This window comes from Moschus berezovskii, chromosome 17 (assembly GCF_049115385.1).
Source record: "Moschus berezovskii isolate FMDL1 chromosome 17, NW_MosBer_1.0, whole genome shotgun sequence".
Classification (NCBI taxonomy): Eukaryota; Metazoa; Chordata; class Mammalia; order Artiodactyla; family Moschidae; genus Moschus; species Moschus berezovskii.
Window position 1 is genome coordinate 19569526 of NC_142476.1, and position 17389 is coordinate 19586914.

Below are 17389 nucleotides of genomic sequence, written 5' to 3' on the forward strand. Positions count from 1 at the left end.
CAACCCAAGGATCGAACCTGGGTCACCTGCATTACAGGCAGATCCTTAACCATCTGAGACACCAGGGAAGCCCCAAAACAAATCATCAGTTCAGTTGCTCAGTCGTGTCCGACTCCCCGTGACCCCATGAATCACAGCACGCCAGGCCTCCCTGTCCATCACCAACTCCCGGAGTTCACTCAAACTCATGTCCACAGAGTCGGTGATGCCATCCAGCCATCTCATTCTCCGTCGTCCCCTTCTCCTCCCGCCCCCAACCTTTCCCAGCATCAGAGTCTTTTCCAGTGAGTCAACTCGTCGCATGAAATCAAAGTTCATGCAATGAAAAATATATAAAAAATCTGAATCAGAAACTTTGAATCAAAAGTGGATTAGCAGCAGAAATATGTCATCTTTGGGCCTGAGGTGAAAGGAAAATCAGTAATACTGGTCGTCTCACCTTGGGTGGCCCTGATTCTTACCAGCACATCAGATGATAAAGGAAATCCTGCCCTAGACAGACTGCTAGTCCATCTCCTCTTCAAGAGATACTGAGACAATCTGCCTTACCAGTTGGTAAAATAATCTCTCTTAATTGCTGGTCCTTCAGAAAGGCTGATGGGCAAGCAATCAAAGTTTCTGGAGGTGGGACCTGGGATTCCGAAACTACATCCAGGTGAGTTCAGATGCACAGCCAGGTGTGAGCACGCCCGGGGTGAGGCTCGGGAATCCCTGGGAAAGCTGAGGGTGAGAGGTTTACCTGAGCCCGTCGGCTCTTACCCTCTCCGTGTCGATGCCTCTGGACATGGACCAGGTGGACACGATGTAATCCATGACTCGCTCGCTCAGCCCCTTGGGCACCTGGTAGAGCTTCAGGAAGTCCCGGACACTGTTGAGCATCTCATGGTACCTGTTGGTGTTGGCGTACATCTGTTGGAAAATGGTCGTCACGTTCCCAAAGATGGTGGCATAGAGGAGGGCTAGCGGCAAGAAGAGAAAAACACACACGTGAGTGCTCCCTGCACAGGACCCGGGAAAGCCACACTCGCCCAAAGCGGGCCAACGGCCAGAGTGGCCTGCTCCAGAGCAGACGGTCCCGACCGTCTCAGGAGCAGCTCAGCCAGAGAAAGAGTCTCCGAACGCCAGGCCACCGGGATGGACTTGCGGGCGGCAGAGAGAGGGTGAAGGGAGCTGGTGTGACTGAGGCCAGACCAGGAAAGAGACAGCAGTGCGGGCTGGGGGCAGGATGGCAGAACTGCTTCACGGACACTTCTTGTCACAGAAAGTTAGAGCCATGCCTGAAGCCACTAGTTGAATGTGTTCTTACACGCCCTGTACCGGCCCAAATCCAAGGATTGAAGTTGCTCAGTCGTGTCCGACTCTTTGTGACCACGTGGACTGTAGCCTACCAAGCCCCTCCATCCATGGGGTTTTCCAGGCAAGAAGACTGGTGTGGGTTGCCATTTCCTTCTCCAGGGTAACCCAAATCCAAACCTATCAGCAAATCCTCTTTTTAAAACTGTGCTGTCTGTCAACTACACTACCTGACGGAGACAGGATGGGGGAATGTGTCACTCAGTCCTGGCTCTCACAGATCAAACCACACAGCAAAAAGACAGACTTTAAAAGCGGAATCACAAATAATTAAATAATAGCAAGCCTGCCAAGAGCACTGAAGGATGTTAGATCTTTGTTTTATTGTTGAGGTGCGTGTTAACCCAACACTCTACTGCATTGTGATGTGGCTCCTAGGGGCAAAGCGTGGCTTTGATATGAACAGAATAAAGTCAGGTCCCCTCTGAGATGTAACAAGTACATACTATGTGCTACTGCTGCTCCCCCTACGTAAGTGTCTCGGAGGAGGACCATTATGTCATAACCCCACATTCTACGTGTAACCTCCATCTGCCTTTGGATGCTAAGTTCAAGTGCTCCCTCTTCCCGGAAGCCTCCCCAACACACCTTCCCTCCGTCTGTCCCCATGAGGGTGACTACGAGACTCCCCAAGCATACAACTCTAACTCAACTTATGATATAGTTACATCCAGATAAACTCATCATAAGTTGGAAATATCTTAAGTTAAAAATGCACTTATACATGTAACCTACCGAGCATCATAGCTCAGCCTAATTACCTTAGACATGCTCAGAACACATACATTAGCTTACGGTTGGGCAATGTAACACAAAGTCTATTTTATAATAAAATGTGAAATATCTTATGTAGTTTATTAAATATTGCATTGAAAGTGAAAAACAAGATGGTTGTTTCCCTGTATGATCTCATGGCCGACTAGGAGCTGCAGCTCATTGCCACTTGCCTAGCATCACAAGAGAATCACTAGCCCAGTAAAAGATCAAAATTCAAAATTGGAAGTACAGTTTCTGAAGGCATATCGATTTTGCACCATTGTAAAGCCAAAAAATCCCAAGTGAGAGACTGTATTTCCATAGAGCTCACGTTGTACATACCATTTTGCAATCATATTCGTGCTTGCCTGTGCCATTACAGGGCAGTCCTGCAGCAGTGTTTCCTTGCCATTAAACCCTGGGAGCCAGTGCTACACTAGTACCCAACAAATGTGTTTGTCATCTTAGTGAATTACATGTATTTTTGCTATGACTTGTTTAAAAAAAGGAGTGACTGAAATACAATGAACTGCACATGTTAAAGTATACAACTTGGTGAGTTCTGACACATATACACCCATGAAACAATTAGCACAATCAAGACAGTAGCATATCCATCACCCCTAAAAATTTGGTCATGTCCATTTATAATCCCCCTGACCCTTCTATCCCCAAGAAACTGATGCTTCCTGTAGACTAGCTTGTATTTTCAAATATTTTATATAAATGGAATCGCATTGTATATACTCTCTTTAAACACCATACAATACCTCCATTTAAAGTGTACAGTCCAGTGGCTTTTAGTACATTGCTAGAGTTGTGCGATCATTACCACAATCTAAGTTTAGAACATTTTCATGCTTTGCAAAGGAAACCCTGCTCCCATTATTAGTCATTCCTTATTTCCTCCCTAATCCCCTAGCCCTCGGCAACTGAGAATCTCTTTTCTGTCCCTATAGATTTGCCTATTCCAGACATTTCATACAAATTAAACAGTATATGTGCCCTCCTGTAACTATCTTCTTTTAGAAAAATGCTTTCAAGGTTCACCATGCTGTAGCATGTATCAATACTTCATTCCTTTTTATTGTTGACGAATGTTCTGTGGGATGGATTTTCCATATTTCATTTATCCACTCATCAGTTCATAGGCATCGGGGCCTTTCTATTGATAAATAATGCTGCTATGAACACTTGTGTGCAAGCTTTTGTCTAAACACATTCTCAGTTATTTTGGAGTAAAATTACTGTGTCATATGGTAATTATGTTTAACATTTTGAACCACTGCCAAACTATCTTCCAAAGTAGCTGCACCATTTTACATTTCCACTAGTGGTGTTTGTGGGTTCCACATGTCTCCATATCCTTATCAACACTTGTTATCACCTGTCTTTTGATTATTGCCATCCTAGTGGGGAAGGCAATGGCAACCCACTCCAGTGTTCTTGCCTGGAAAATCCCAGGGACAGGGGAGCCTGGTGGGCTGCTGTCTATGGGGTCGCACAGAGTCAGACACGACTGAAGCGACTTAGCAGCAGCAGCAGCAGTGAGCGTAAACTGCTATCTTTCTGAAGCGCTGGTTTGCATTTCTCACATGACTGATTATGTTAAACATCTTTTCATGTGCTTAATGACCATTGGCATGTCATCTTCAGGGAATGTCCACTCAAATCCTGTGCCTACTTTTCAACTGAACTTGTCTTATTATTACTGAGTTATAAGTTATTAATATATTCTAGATATAAATCCTTTATCAGATATGATTTGCAAATACTTTCTCATATCGTGTGGGTTTTCTTTTCACTTTCTTGATGGTATGGTTCACAGCATTAAAGGTTTTAGTTTTGATGTAGTCCAATTATCTGTATTTTCTTCTGTTTCCTTCTTTGCCTGGCTTATTTCACTCAGCATAATTAGTCTGAGATTGATGTACACCGGGGCAGATTCATGTCAATGTATGGCAGAACCAATACAATAATGTAAAATAATCAGCCTCCAATTAAATAAATTAAAAAAATAAAAATAAAAAAAAGTCTGAGATTGATCCATGTTGTTGCATGCATCAATAATTTGTTTTATTAAGAAAAAAAGTGTTACCTTAAAAATAATTATAAATTCACAGAAAGCTGTAAAGACAGTACAGAGAGATCCACGTTTGTACCCTTCACCTAATTTCCTCACTGGTTACAGCTTACATAGCTGGAGGACAACAGAAAACCTGGATGACTGACATTGTTATAAAGTACAGCTATAGCTCTGCATCGTTTCATCATATGAGTACATTCATGTGTACCAAGCACCACATTCAAAATACAGAACTCTTCCGTGACCACAGCCATTGCCCTTTTGCTACCCCCCTTTATATTCACTCCCCCAGCAACCACTAATCTCTTCTCCCTTTTGATAATCATGTCATTTCAAGAACATCATAGAAATAGGATCATACCAGTACGTGAGCTTTTCAGACTGGCTTTTTTCACTGAGTAAAAGCCCCTCAGGTCCATCCACACTATTGCGTTTATCAACAGTTCATTCCTCTCTACCAATGAATATAACCCATTGCACAGACACACCCCAATCATTTTTTTGAATAATCTTACTCGGGTTGACAGACTAAGGGAGGGAAAATAAAAGAAAGGCAGAGATGTAGAGGGAAGAGAAGGAAATCTTCAGTTAACTCTGTCTGGCAGGATTGGACACAGCTGCCTGGAAAACTGAAGACACAAATCTATCCAACAAGAATTGTAAATGAGGATGGGAAAGCATGCTGCCAGCTCTGGACAGGTGCCAGGAGTGGTGCCCATCTGAACAAAAGGAGCCAGGTGAAAAGCAGAAGTCGTCCAACCTGAAGAATACGGACACCAGCTCGTCTAAGCTTGTAAATAACCTCAAACACAAGAGGGGCCACAGCTCCTCCTGTCCAGTAATGCCACCGAGTCTGATCAAGGACAGTCTTATTCCCAGGGTGTCTGACCCACACTCAACAAGCCTGCGTGGCAGTCCAGCCTCAGCTCGGTTTTCTGGTCCACCATGAACCAGAGGTCATCCATGCAGAGTAGAGGTGCCTTTCTCAGAAAGGCTGCCGAAAGTTAATTGAATCTTGGAACTTAAAAACAGAGTTACAACAAATTAATACAATCAGGATAGCTCTCTTGTCCATAATCTGAGAACCAGGCTCAGGTCTGAGAAACCAGCGTGCTGGTCAGTTAAGGCAGTGATGCCCACTGTTCCCACCCCTGTCTGCTTCTGAGGCATTCTGGAAGGTTAAGGCCCTTCAGGAGGACCTTATTATTATTACTGTTATGAAATATCATTATTAGTAAAAATGGGTACTTCTCTCAATGTCCCTTCTCTAATTTTATGTGAAGTGGGGTTTGTTGTTGTTCAGTTGTGTCTGACTCTTTGCAACCCCATGGACTGAAGCATGCCAGGCTTCCTTGTCCTTCACTGTCTCCTGAAGTTTGCACAAACTCATGTCCATTAAGTTGATGCCATCCAACCATCTCATCCTCTGTTGCCCCCTTTTCCTCTTGCCCTCAATCTTTCCCAGCATCAGGGTCTTTTCCAATGAATTGGCTCTTCACGTCAGGAGTGGCCAAAGTATTGGAGCTTCAGCATCAGTCCTTCCAATGAATCAGGACTGATCTCCTTTAGAATTGACTGGTTCGATCTCCTTGCAGGCCAAGGGACTCTCAAGAGTTTTCTCCAGCACCCACAAATCAAAAGCATCAATTCTTCAGCACTCAGCCTTCTTTATGGTCCAACAGCTATATGGTTTGCACGTGTGTATTTTATTTACTGATGTCTATATATGAGGCATTATACCCTTAAATACTCAAAATCGAACTGGAAGGGAAGACTTGAATCGAGCTCTGACTTGAACTCATGTTTGAATGAGATGTGGGGAGGAAGAGAGGGAGACTGTAATGTCACTGCTGTGGCTGACTCCACAGTATGGAGAGCGCTCTGGCTGACTCTCCATGTGGATCAGTTAGGTCCTCCCAAGACGCTGCTGCTGCTTAGTCACTTCAGTCGTGTCCGACTCTGTGCAACCCCATAGACAGCAGCCCACCAGGCTCCACCTTCCCTGGGATTCTCCAGGCAAGAACACTGGAGTGGGTCCTCCCAAGATGGGAAAGAAGTAAAAGGGCCTTTCCCAACCCCAACCCAAAATGTGGATTTGGATAAGAGCAGGTTTAAAAAAAAAAAGAGTTAACATTCTATCACACCAAAGCTCTGTGTCCCACCCAGAGAAAAATAAAACGATATTCTCTGACCCTTAATTAGAAATCTCTGCATGAACTTTGGGAGGAAGGGCAGCAAAAGTTTTCATTTCTCTTTAGAAAGTTTAGTAATTCTTTTTGTATACATTATACATACGCACTGTTTAAAGAGTTAAGGGGCTACGATTTCATAAAATGTATACATCGTACATACGCACTGTTTAAAGAGCTAAGGGGCTACGATTTCATAAAATGTATACATCGTACATACGCACTGCTTAAAGAGCTAAGGGGCTACGATTTCATAAAATGTATACATCGTACATACGCACTGCTTAAAGAGCTAAGGGGCTACGATTTCATAAAATGTATACATCGTACATACGCACTGCTTAAAGAGCTAAGGGGCTACGATTTCATAAAATGTATACATCGTACATACGCACTGTTTAAAGAGCTAAGGGGCTAAGATTAAATCCTTAGTCCCCTCGGCCTTCTTCCTTTTCACCCTATCTCCTCCTCTGCAGAAGCACCCACTTTAAGGAGATGATTGCTTCGCTACTGATCTCCGCATTTGAATATCATGCTCAGATGGCTGTGTCCAGATACTTCAGTTTCAGGTGTTATCCACTGACCTCTGAGAATCTAGCTTCCACTTGCTTCCCCTTCCTTTACTTCCAATCTCATACTCAAACCCAATACATTTTCCCATTGTCCCACCCTCCCAAAATATTATACCATCATTTTGGTTAGACAATGATCTGTTTATATCATAACTAGATGAATGCCAGTCCCAGATAAGTCTTGTGGTTACATTTCATGTGAGGACAGTGGTTACTTTTCCTTTCCTGCAATGTGTTCTAGTAATAGACTTCATCTTTTCATTTGCTTGGTTTCAGTTCAGTTCAGTCGCTCAGTCGTGTCCGACTCTCCACGACTGCATGAATCACAGCACACCAGGCCTCCCTGTCCATCACCAACTCCCGGAGTTCACTCAAACTCATGTCCACAGAGTCGGTGATGCCATCCAGCCATCTCATTCTCTGTCGTCCCCTTCTCCTCCCGCCCCCAAACTTTCCCAGCATCAGAATCTTTTCCAGTGAGTCAACTCGTCGCATGAGGTTTGCTTGGTTTAGTTGTCACTAATTTGACTCCAAACTCTCCCACAGATAAATACGTCTCTTCTTAATATATTAAAACACATTAGTTCATCTATCCACTTCATTTCCTCAAAGAAGTCCTTCCTGGAGGCGTCTGAACTGTTTCGCTGTCAGCTGTGTGGATGTGTCCACCCAGGAAGTCACTCCACCTATTCGAGTCTGAGCCTCCGATTTCTGCATCTCATGTCTTCTGCTGTTTTGGCTTACTCCTTTTTGTTGGTCAAAGACAGCCTCTAATAGCTTTCTGAAAAGGGCTATAAGGAAGCAAAACTTTTGAGACCTAATATGTTGACTCATACTCAGTTAATAGCTTGTCTGGGTGTAGAATTCTAGATTAGAAATAATTTCTCCCAGAATTTTGGGAACATTTCCCCATTGTCTTGCTGTTGAGAAGTGAAAAGTATTCAGACCCTTTCTCTTTCATACTGAACCTGTTTTCTTTCTCCTTTCTAGAAATTCATCTTTTACAATATTCTAAAAATGCATTCCGTTCCGTTGCTCAGTTGTGTCCGACTCTTTGCGACCCCGTGGACTGTAGCCTACCAGGCTTCTCCGTCCATGGGATTCTCCAGGCAAGAATACTGGAGTGGGTTACCGTTTCCTTCTCCAGGGGATCTTCCCGACCCAGGGATCGAACCTGGGTCTCCCACATTGGAGGCAGACGCTTTAACCTCTGAGCCACCAGGGAAGCCCAAAAATGCATTAAGATGTACCATTTGCTCTGGTTCAGGTTCCATCCATTGTGCTGGGCTTTCAATAAGCCCTTTCAACCCAGGAATTTATGCCCTTCGTTTTAAGAAGATTTTCTTGGGTTATTTCTTATATTTTTCTCTCTTTCTTCTTCTGTTAACTTTTCTCCAGCAGATCAAAGTGACAAGAAAAGGAAAAGAGAAGAGAGCAGAGGGGAGGTGAGAAAAGCAGACGAGCAGGGTGGTGACAGTAGCCATGGCACGGGCTGATGCAAGGATCAGCATTAATAAGGACACTTTTTAAACTTCCAGTCAGCTTTCTTTTAGCACCTGGATAAAATTATTCACAGTTCCTCAAAAGGCAAGGGAAAAGGGAAACAGAGAGTCTGTTCTACGAGCCCAAAATATTAGGAAGCCCTAGGTAGACACAATGCATTAAAGGCAATGGAAAAGGAAGGAGGAGACGCAACCCCTAGGAGCTTTGGTGGGACAGAAAGATGTTCAAGGAGGGAGTTTGTACTGAGGAGTGTGTTGAACAGGCCACAGGCCCTAAGCTGCTGACTCTTCTCTGCAGCGTGAAACAGACGTTGATTGGCCACACTCCTTCCCGTCTCCTGTCCCTCTTTGGTATATCTACTCCCTGTGCAGCTCATCTACCCGCTACCAAGGGGAAGCAAAGAAGCGAGGAAAATGTCCTGTTGTTACGAGGGCATCTCTGGAATGCCAGGTGACCAGTTTCTGCAGATCTGTCAACTCTCACTAGCATACTTTTAATATAACAATCTAATTCTTTATTTTGTTTGCTTTGTTTCTTATTTTTTGGCAGTGCCACAAAGCATGCAGGATCTGAGTTTCCCAATCAGGGACTGAACCTGCACTCCCTGCATTGGAAGTGCAGAGTCTTAACCACGGGATTGCCAGGGACGTCCCTAGCATACTTCTAATAATCGGTGGGTTAAACAGACTTGTAGGCTTCTCGAGGAAGTTGGTCATTATTCATAAAATTATTTGTTGGAAAATGCACTCCAACATTTAATAAACAAACTTGCACAGCATAATGGACTTCAAAATTCAAGAAGAAAAATAACTGTAAATAATAAGGTCCCACTTCAGCTGGCAAAGCTTATCTCTATCAAAACATAGAGATAAAGAATATGAATCTTTTCCTTTTTGTAATCATTTAAAAATCATTGCCTTCTATTGGTAGTTTATGGGTCTATCCACACTGACTTGGTTAAATGTGGAATTCCACATAATAAACTAGAATGTAAAGAAGACTCTACCCTCAAACCTATGTATGTTTCTGTATTCTTAATACCCAGCAAAAGTTCATCAGGGTTTTTAACAGTCTGGGGGGCCTTAACCCTAATTTCTGATTCAGTAGGTATTCGGCGGGCCCGAAAAAAAGGAAAGTTGCTCAGTTGTGTCTGACTCTTTGAGACCCCATGGACTGTAGCCCACCAGGCTCCTCTGTCCATGGGATTTTCCAGGCAAGAGTACTGGAGTGGGTTGCCATTCCCTTCTCCAGGGGATCTTCCCGACCCAGAAATCAAACCCAAGTCTCCTGCATTGCAGGCAGGTTCTTTACCATTTGAGCCACCAAGGTGGGCCCTAGAGAGTTTTTATTCTAACAAGTTCCCAGGTGATGCTGCTACTCCTGGAAACTTTGGGAAGCATGCTACTGAGTCTATCTTCTATTGCAATCCAAGTTTTAATTTACAATATGTTGTCAAACTCTATGGACATAAACATTAGTTTTGATTTCCTCTTCAAATAAGCAGGTTGGGTATTCACTGATTATTCTTTCTTTTAAGTGCAAAGGTAGATGGAAAGAGTTGCTTATCTATAAAAAGCCCAGTTTTTTAATACAGACTGTAACATTCTCTCTCCTCTCCTTGCTTCTTTAATGCTCCTTCCTCTCTGGCTATGCAGCACCCCCAGGTTTCATAGGTACCAACAAGAAAAATTGAGGAAATAGAAGCTCTTTGTAATCCTTGCTTTAAACTCGATAGTGCCTGAAATTCAATATCCATTAAGATCATGCCTCACTACAGCTCTTTTTTTTTTAATGAGGCTTAATTTCTTCATTTTTTTTAAAAGAAAAAGTAAAAAGACTTGAATTTCCCTTAAAACAAAATCACCAGTCTATTGATCCTTAATTCCCCATTAGCCAGCCATCTGATGAGGACGAAATGCTTATTAAGTCAGGTAGCTATGCTGGTGGGTTTGGAGGGAAGTTTATTAACACAATTAACATAGGCATTGAGATCTCCAAGCAGTTCAGAGACATTCTCCCACTTCCATGACATGAATGACATACAGAAAGTAGAGTCTAAGAAGGCAGAGAAGGAGCTCGGAAGTTGATATTCTGCTTCCTATGTTAGATGTAGTCCAGCAAATCCTGATCAGTGAACGCAGAAACCTGTGCACCCATAATGTTATCTGAAGGAAAGATGCTATTCTCGAGTTACACCCTCCTGGGTTGAAATGTCAGCTCAGCCACTTAAGAGCTGTGTGGCCAGAGGCAAGTTACTTCTTTTCCCCTCCATTTCTGTTCATCTGACAGCAGGAAAAATACCTGTTTATCTCCCTGGATTGTTAGGGAAATGGGATACTGTGTTAAAGTGTCTGGAGTGTGGAGCAGGAACATACAGACCCTCAGTGTATCTATCCTTACAGTTCATTGTCCTGCAGTCACCTGTAAAGAACTCACACACCCAAGAACATTTCCTCAAGACAATAACCAGGAATAGTAGTCTGAACGGAGTCTTTTAATTGCATGCTGTGCTGTGTTTAGTCGCTCAGTCGTGTCAGACTCTCTGCGATCCCATGGACTGTAGCCCGCCAGGCTCCTTTGTCCGTGGGATTCTTCAGGCAAGAATACTGGAGTGGGTTGCCATGCCCTCCTCCAGGGGATTTTCCCAACCCAGGGATTGAACCCAGGTCTCCCGCATTGCGGGCAGATTCTTCACCATCTGAGCCTCAGGTGGACTCAAAACTTATCATTGCAGGAAAATATGGCAGTCCAGAAGAGACATGTCTGAAACCACCACATCGTGTACAAACAGATGCTTTCAAAGGAATCTCTAAAATCCATAAATGTTGAAGAGCATTGACATACCAGCTGACAGAATGACTACTTAGTGGTTTTGAATGAAGCCACTTGTGGATTAGGAAGAACTGAAGGATAAGTGTAAGTGGTCGGGTGGGGGGCGGTGGAGACAGGAAGAAGGGGTAGGGAATAATGCCTGGAAACTAGATTTAGTTCTTATTCCATGTCATCTGGCCCACATGACAGCAACACATCTAATTTTGTTAATGTATTTTGGTCTTTGCTGCTGTTATTGCTTTTGCTTATTCTAATGGCATAATGACAGAGTGGGTATGAGGATGTTTATATTGGCGTGGTGACTGGCAACTAACTTTCAAAACCTTATTTCCTATGACTTGAAGCCCAGAGCTATGAATCTCACTGTCTGGGAAGAAATGGGTAGCAACAAAGGGATGGAAAAGAAGTAACGGCTCCTTGCCATGCCAGCAGATCAAGCCAGCATAGGAGAACACAGAACACAGTTTGCGCTTTAGACAAAAAGGTGTAATTTGGAATCCTGGTTCCACCCCCAATCTTGGGATGATGGGTTCACCCTCTCTAAATTTCATCATATATCAGTTCAGTTAGTTCAGTTCAGTCGCTCAGTCATGTCCGACTCTTTGCGACCCCATGAATCACAGCACCCCAGGCCTCCCTGTCCATCACCAACTCCCAGAGTTCACTCAAACTCATGTCCATCGAGTCAGTGATGTCATCCAGCCATCTCATTCTCTGTCGTCCACGTCTCCTGCCCCCAATCCCTCCCAGCATCAGAGTCTTTTCCAGTGAGTCAACTCTTCACATGAGGTGGCCAAAGTACTGGAGTTTCAGCTTTAGCATCAGTCCTTCCAATGAACACCCAGGATTGATCTCCTCTAGAATCGACTGGTTGGATCTCCTTGCAGTCCAAGGGACTCTCAGGAGTCTTCTCCAGCACCACAGTTCAAAAGCATCAATTCTTCGGTGATCAGCTTTCTTCACAGTCCAACTCTCACATCCACACATGACCACGGGAAAAACCATAGCCTTGACTAGACAGACCTCGGTTGGCAAAGTAATGTCTCTGTTTTTTAATATGCTATCTAGGCTGGTCATAACTTTCCTTCCAAGGGGTAAGCGTCTTTTAATTTCCTGGCTGCAATCAGCATCTGCAGTGATTTTGGAGCCCAAAAAAATAAAGTCTGACACTGTTTCCACTGTTTCTCCATCTATTTCCCATGAAGTGATGGGACCAGATGCCATGATCTTCATTTTCTGAATGTTGAGCTTCAAGCCAAACTTTTCACTCTCCTGTTTCACTTTCATCAAGAGGCTTTTGAGTTCCTCTTCACTTTCTGCCATAAGGGTGGTGTCATCTGCATATCTGAGGTTATTGATATTTCTCCCGGCAATCTTGATTCCAGCTTGTGCTTCTTCCAGCCCAGCGTTCCTCATGATGTACTCTGCATATAAATTAAATAAGCAAGGTGACAATATACAACCTTGACGTACTCCTTTTCCTATTTGGAACCAGTCTGTTGTTCCATGTCCAGTTCTGACTGTTGCTTCCTGACCTGCATACAGGTTTCTCAAGAGGCAGGTCAGGTGGTCTGGTATTCCCATGTCTTTCAGAATGTTCCACAGTTTATTGTGATCCACACAGTCAAAGGCTTTGGCATAGTCAATGAAGCAGAAATAGATGTTTTCCTGGAACTCTCTTGCTTTCTCCATGATCCAGCAGATGTTGGCAATCTGATCTCTGTAGACTTTAATAATTACCTTTTGGTTTAAATAAGTGGTATAATGTATATAAATTGCTTATCACAGTACCTGGTACAAAATAAATGCTGAATATAAAATAACAAGAATTAATTGCAGGATGGTTAAGGACCATTTCCAGGTTATTTCCTGGAAAAGTTCCTTCACTAAGTTAATCATCAGATGTTTTAATTCAACAAACATTAGCTCAATACTCAAATGAGTCATGTGCTGGGAAGCAACATGGTTCAGTGAATACAGCTCAGGCTCCGAAGAGAAGGAACCAAGGGTTTGAATTACTGGTCCTGCCACTAACTCAAGTCATAAGAACCTCAGTTTCCTCATTTATGAAAGGGAGAGGGTAATCTCCACCTCTCAGAGTCTCACTGAAGATTCAATGAGTTAACGTGATAAATGCCAACAATGACAAATGCCAACCACAATGCTGGCATGGGGTGGATGGAAATAAATCTTAGTTTCCTCTTTTGAACCACCCACTGTGAATATCCCTCCATCAATCACCACTGGCTCCAGTCTCCTCAGCCCTCGGCTTTGGGTGGGTACCTCCTCGTGCAGTATATAGGCTTGTGCTTGTCCTTAAATAGTGACTTTCCAGACTGCAGGAAGTGGTGGGGTCATTTCAGGGGCATGTTTCTCTGTATTCAGTAGGTGCTCAGTAAACACAGTTGACTAACACTTGAAGACACTATTCCAAAAAGGTGAGTTTGCCTAGGTTCAATCATACAAGGTATGAAGAGAACTAGAACCTGGGCTTCCCAGATGGTGCCAGTGGTAAAGAACCCGCCTGCCAAGGCAGGAGACATAAGATGGGTTCAATCCCCAGGTTGAGAAGATCCCCTGGAGGAGGAAATGGCAACCCACTCCAGTATTCTTGCCTGGCGAATCCCATGGACAGAGGAGCCTGGCAGGCTAGAGTCCATACAGTCACAAAGAATCGGACACAACTGACTTTAGCATGCACAAAGATAGCTAGATCCAAACACAATGTGGGTTCCTTTTCCCACATGCCCATCAGCAGTTCTCCAACACCAACTGGATGTCTTACAATTCAGCTCATTTTGGAGACCATCAGATTCCAATAAGCTAAGGGCTCAATCCCAAGACAGCCCTCTACTTCAGTTGCCAGTGCAAGTGTAGGTTGTCACCCGTGCTTCTGATTGTCTGGCTGTACATCAGAGGGTCCCACCACAGCCTCTTTGTATTAGATTCATTTGTTAGAGGGGCTCAGAGTACTCAGGAAATTTGTTTACTCACTCAGTTCAGTTCAGTTGCTCAGTTGTGTCCGACTCTTTGTGACCCCAAGAACCGCAGCATGCCAGGCCTCCCTGTCCATCACCAACTCCTGGAGTTTACTCTCTAGATCACTGGTTTATCACAAAAGATATTAAGGTGTATGGATCAACAGCCAGATGAAGACACATATAGGGTGAGGCTCCAAACAAAGAGACTTCTGCCCCTGTGGAGTTTGGGGTCTAGCATGGTGGTACATGGAAGCATTCGGGTTCACGAAACTGAAAGTTCTCCAAATCCATCCTTCAGAGTTTTGATGGCAGATTCACTACATAGGCATGCTTGACTGCATTACTGGTGACTGAACTCAATCTCCAGTCTCTCTCCTTTCCCAGGTCAGGGGCGGGACTGAAGGTTCTAAGTCTCTATCACACGGTTGGCTCCATTGGCAACCGGCCTCCATCCTTTGGTGGGGTCCACAAGTCACCTCGTTAACATCAAGAGACGCCTTTATTGCTTTCATCACAGGAAATGTCAAGGGTTTTAGCAGCTCTGTGCCAAAGATAGGGACAAAGACTAAACATGCATTTCTTATCGTGAATCATAATATCGCACAAGAGCTTCTCAAAGTCTGGTCTTGGGCACAGGCATTTGGTTGAAATGCAAGTTCTCAGGCCCATCTCAGACCTACTGAATCAGAATGTCTGGGGGTGAGGTCCAGGATTTGTCTTTTTTCAAACTCTCCAGGTGATATTGATGCCCTCTGAGGTTTGAGCAGCTCTGCTTTACCTCATACTCATCCTCAGGATTTCCTAGTAAGTTTTAAGCATAAGGCCTTACCCCAAGGGAGAAGAATGTTCAGAGGGGGGAAAAAAAATAGTGGGCCATATTGAGTAAGCACTAGAGGCTATGAAGACAGCTGACCTTACTCCACTGGACAGAACAATGGCAATAAAGCCAGGAGTGAATGAGAGAGTAACCCCACAGGTCAGCGAAAACTTGGAGCCTGGGACACCAATGGAAAGACTACGCTCAGCTCTGAATTTCCTGCCAGCACTATGCCCTCTTTGGGCTACCTACTGCAAAGAGCTGACTCACTGGAATAGACCCTGATGCTGAGAAAGATTGAAGGCGGGAGTAGAAGGGTATGACAGAGGATGAGATGGTTGGATGGCATCACCAACTCAATGGACATGAGCTTGAGCAAGCTCCAGGAGGTTTGATGGACAGGGAAGCCTGGCATGCTGCAGTCCATGGGGTCGCAAAGAGTCGGACACTACTGAGCAACTGAACTGAACTGAACTATGCCCTCATTCCTCAAATTGGACAGCTATTCCCCCCAAATCAGAGAATACAAAACCCTTCTAATACTCCCTATTTTATAACAAGAAAAGCCTGCAAACTCTCATTTAATATCTTGCTAAGAATAGCACAAATTCCTATACCACGTTAAACCTCTGCCGTGGTGGTGATTGTCACTTAACAAGCAGAATTCTTACAGGGAGACAGAAGGTTATTTTCAGCTAGTTCTCATCTGTCGAATAAAAACAACAGCTCCCACCCCATGGTAACCCATTAACAATGCAGCCTGTGCCACCTCATTTCAACCAGTGTTTTAATAGCACCACAGATAAAGGCCCAGCAATTTCCACAGGCAATTACTTCTGCAAATGAATCAAGAAGGTCAGATGCAGGTTGAAAAGGTCTCCAAATAATTTGCTACTTTCGTGTATTTTTTGCTTGCTGAGTTCTTGATTGCAAAGAGATGACCATTAAGTTCAGTCTTACCTGGCTAACAGTAGGCTGCCTTGCAGGTTTGCAAACCCAGGCCTTGCTTTACTTCACAACGAGAGCCCTATTTCTCCAATATGAGTCATCAAAAAGAATCTAATTAGCAAAGCCATCTAAAAATGACACATACTTTTTAAAGTCATTTAAACAAGCATGTTAACCTTAACTGGGGTCATTTTCAGTTATATCTACTCCTAAAGTTATAAGCTCACACAAAGCTCAAACTTTTTTTTTTTACCATCTCAAAATGGAAAAAAGAAACTATTCAGAAGGTACTGCTATCACCATGGTGAACTAAATTGGACCAGCAGAATGACCACAGACAGGGCCTCTTATACCTCCTGCAATAATAATAATAGAAATTGAAATCACTTTCTCATTGCTGACGACTCTGATCTCAGCACCTCTAGCATCTGCTGATTCTTCTCACTGAACCACCATCAGTCTCTTAGCTTTTCAAAAGCAGAATTGGAGGAATTTAGTTGCCCAGTGACACTGTGGGTCACAGTGCCTCTCTCCATCTTCCCTCCAGAATGACAGATCCCTCAGCTTCCCACTAGCCAGGATGCCAAGAAGTCACGAGCTGTAAACTACCCCACCGGACAGAACTGTCCTTCTTTCCTGACTCAGTGTGCTAATCCCAAGTCTACTGTCTCATAGCTGTAAGGCAAGTGACCCCACCCGTTTGGGTACTGGGGGCCCAGATATTTGTTTAATGAATGAATAAGTAAGTAATGATGATAGTAAAAATGACAACTAGCACTTACACGGTTTTACTACGTAAGAGTTATTGTTCTGACCATTTTGCATACATGATTTATCTTAATGGTAGCTGCTACTATTATCTTCATTTGACAGATAAAGAATCTGAGTCAAGAGTGTTTATGTGACTGGCACAAGGCTGCACAGCTGGTAAGAGGCAGATGGAAGACTCGCGCCCTGGCAGACTGGCGTGGGAACTGCCTCCACCACGGTACCAGATGCCTCTCTAAACACAGGTCTGCTGGATACTATTCCCATGCTTCATATATACTGAATATTTCAGTCTCTTAACAGCCCTATAAGGTAGGGTTTATCATTAGCCTTAATTACAGATGGGCCAAGATCACACAGCTGGCTAGCACAGAGCTGGATTCAAACCAAGGCAGATACTAAGATACTAAGTCCATGCCCCCAAACTTTACACCAGAGTTTTTCAGCCTCTCACCATCAGTATGCTGGTCCAGTGAATTCTTTGCTGTGGGAAGTGGTCATGTGTGTCATAGGATGTGTAGCAGAAGCTCTAGCCTCTACCGTCTGATGCCAGGACCACCCCCGATGTGGTCATGAAGAATGTC

At 43.9% G+C, this 17389-nt stretch overlaps 1 protein-coding gene across 1 annotated transcript in view; it reads right to left on the bottom strand.

Annotated features, from left to right (window-relative positions):
• Positions 1–17389, bottom strand: part of KCNH1 (potassium voltage-gated channel subfamily H member 1) — a 424393-nt gene that overhangs the window by 121503 nt on the left and 285501 nt on the right. The window contains exon 8 of the mRNA XM_088845243.1: positions 760–959. Within this exon, the coding sequence (XP_088701369.1) occupies positions 760–959 (200 nt within the window). The remainder of the gene's footprint in view (positions 1–759; positions 960–17389) is intronic.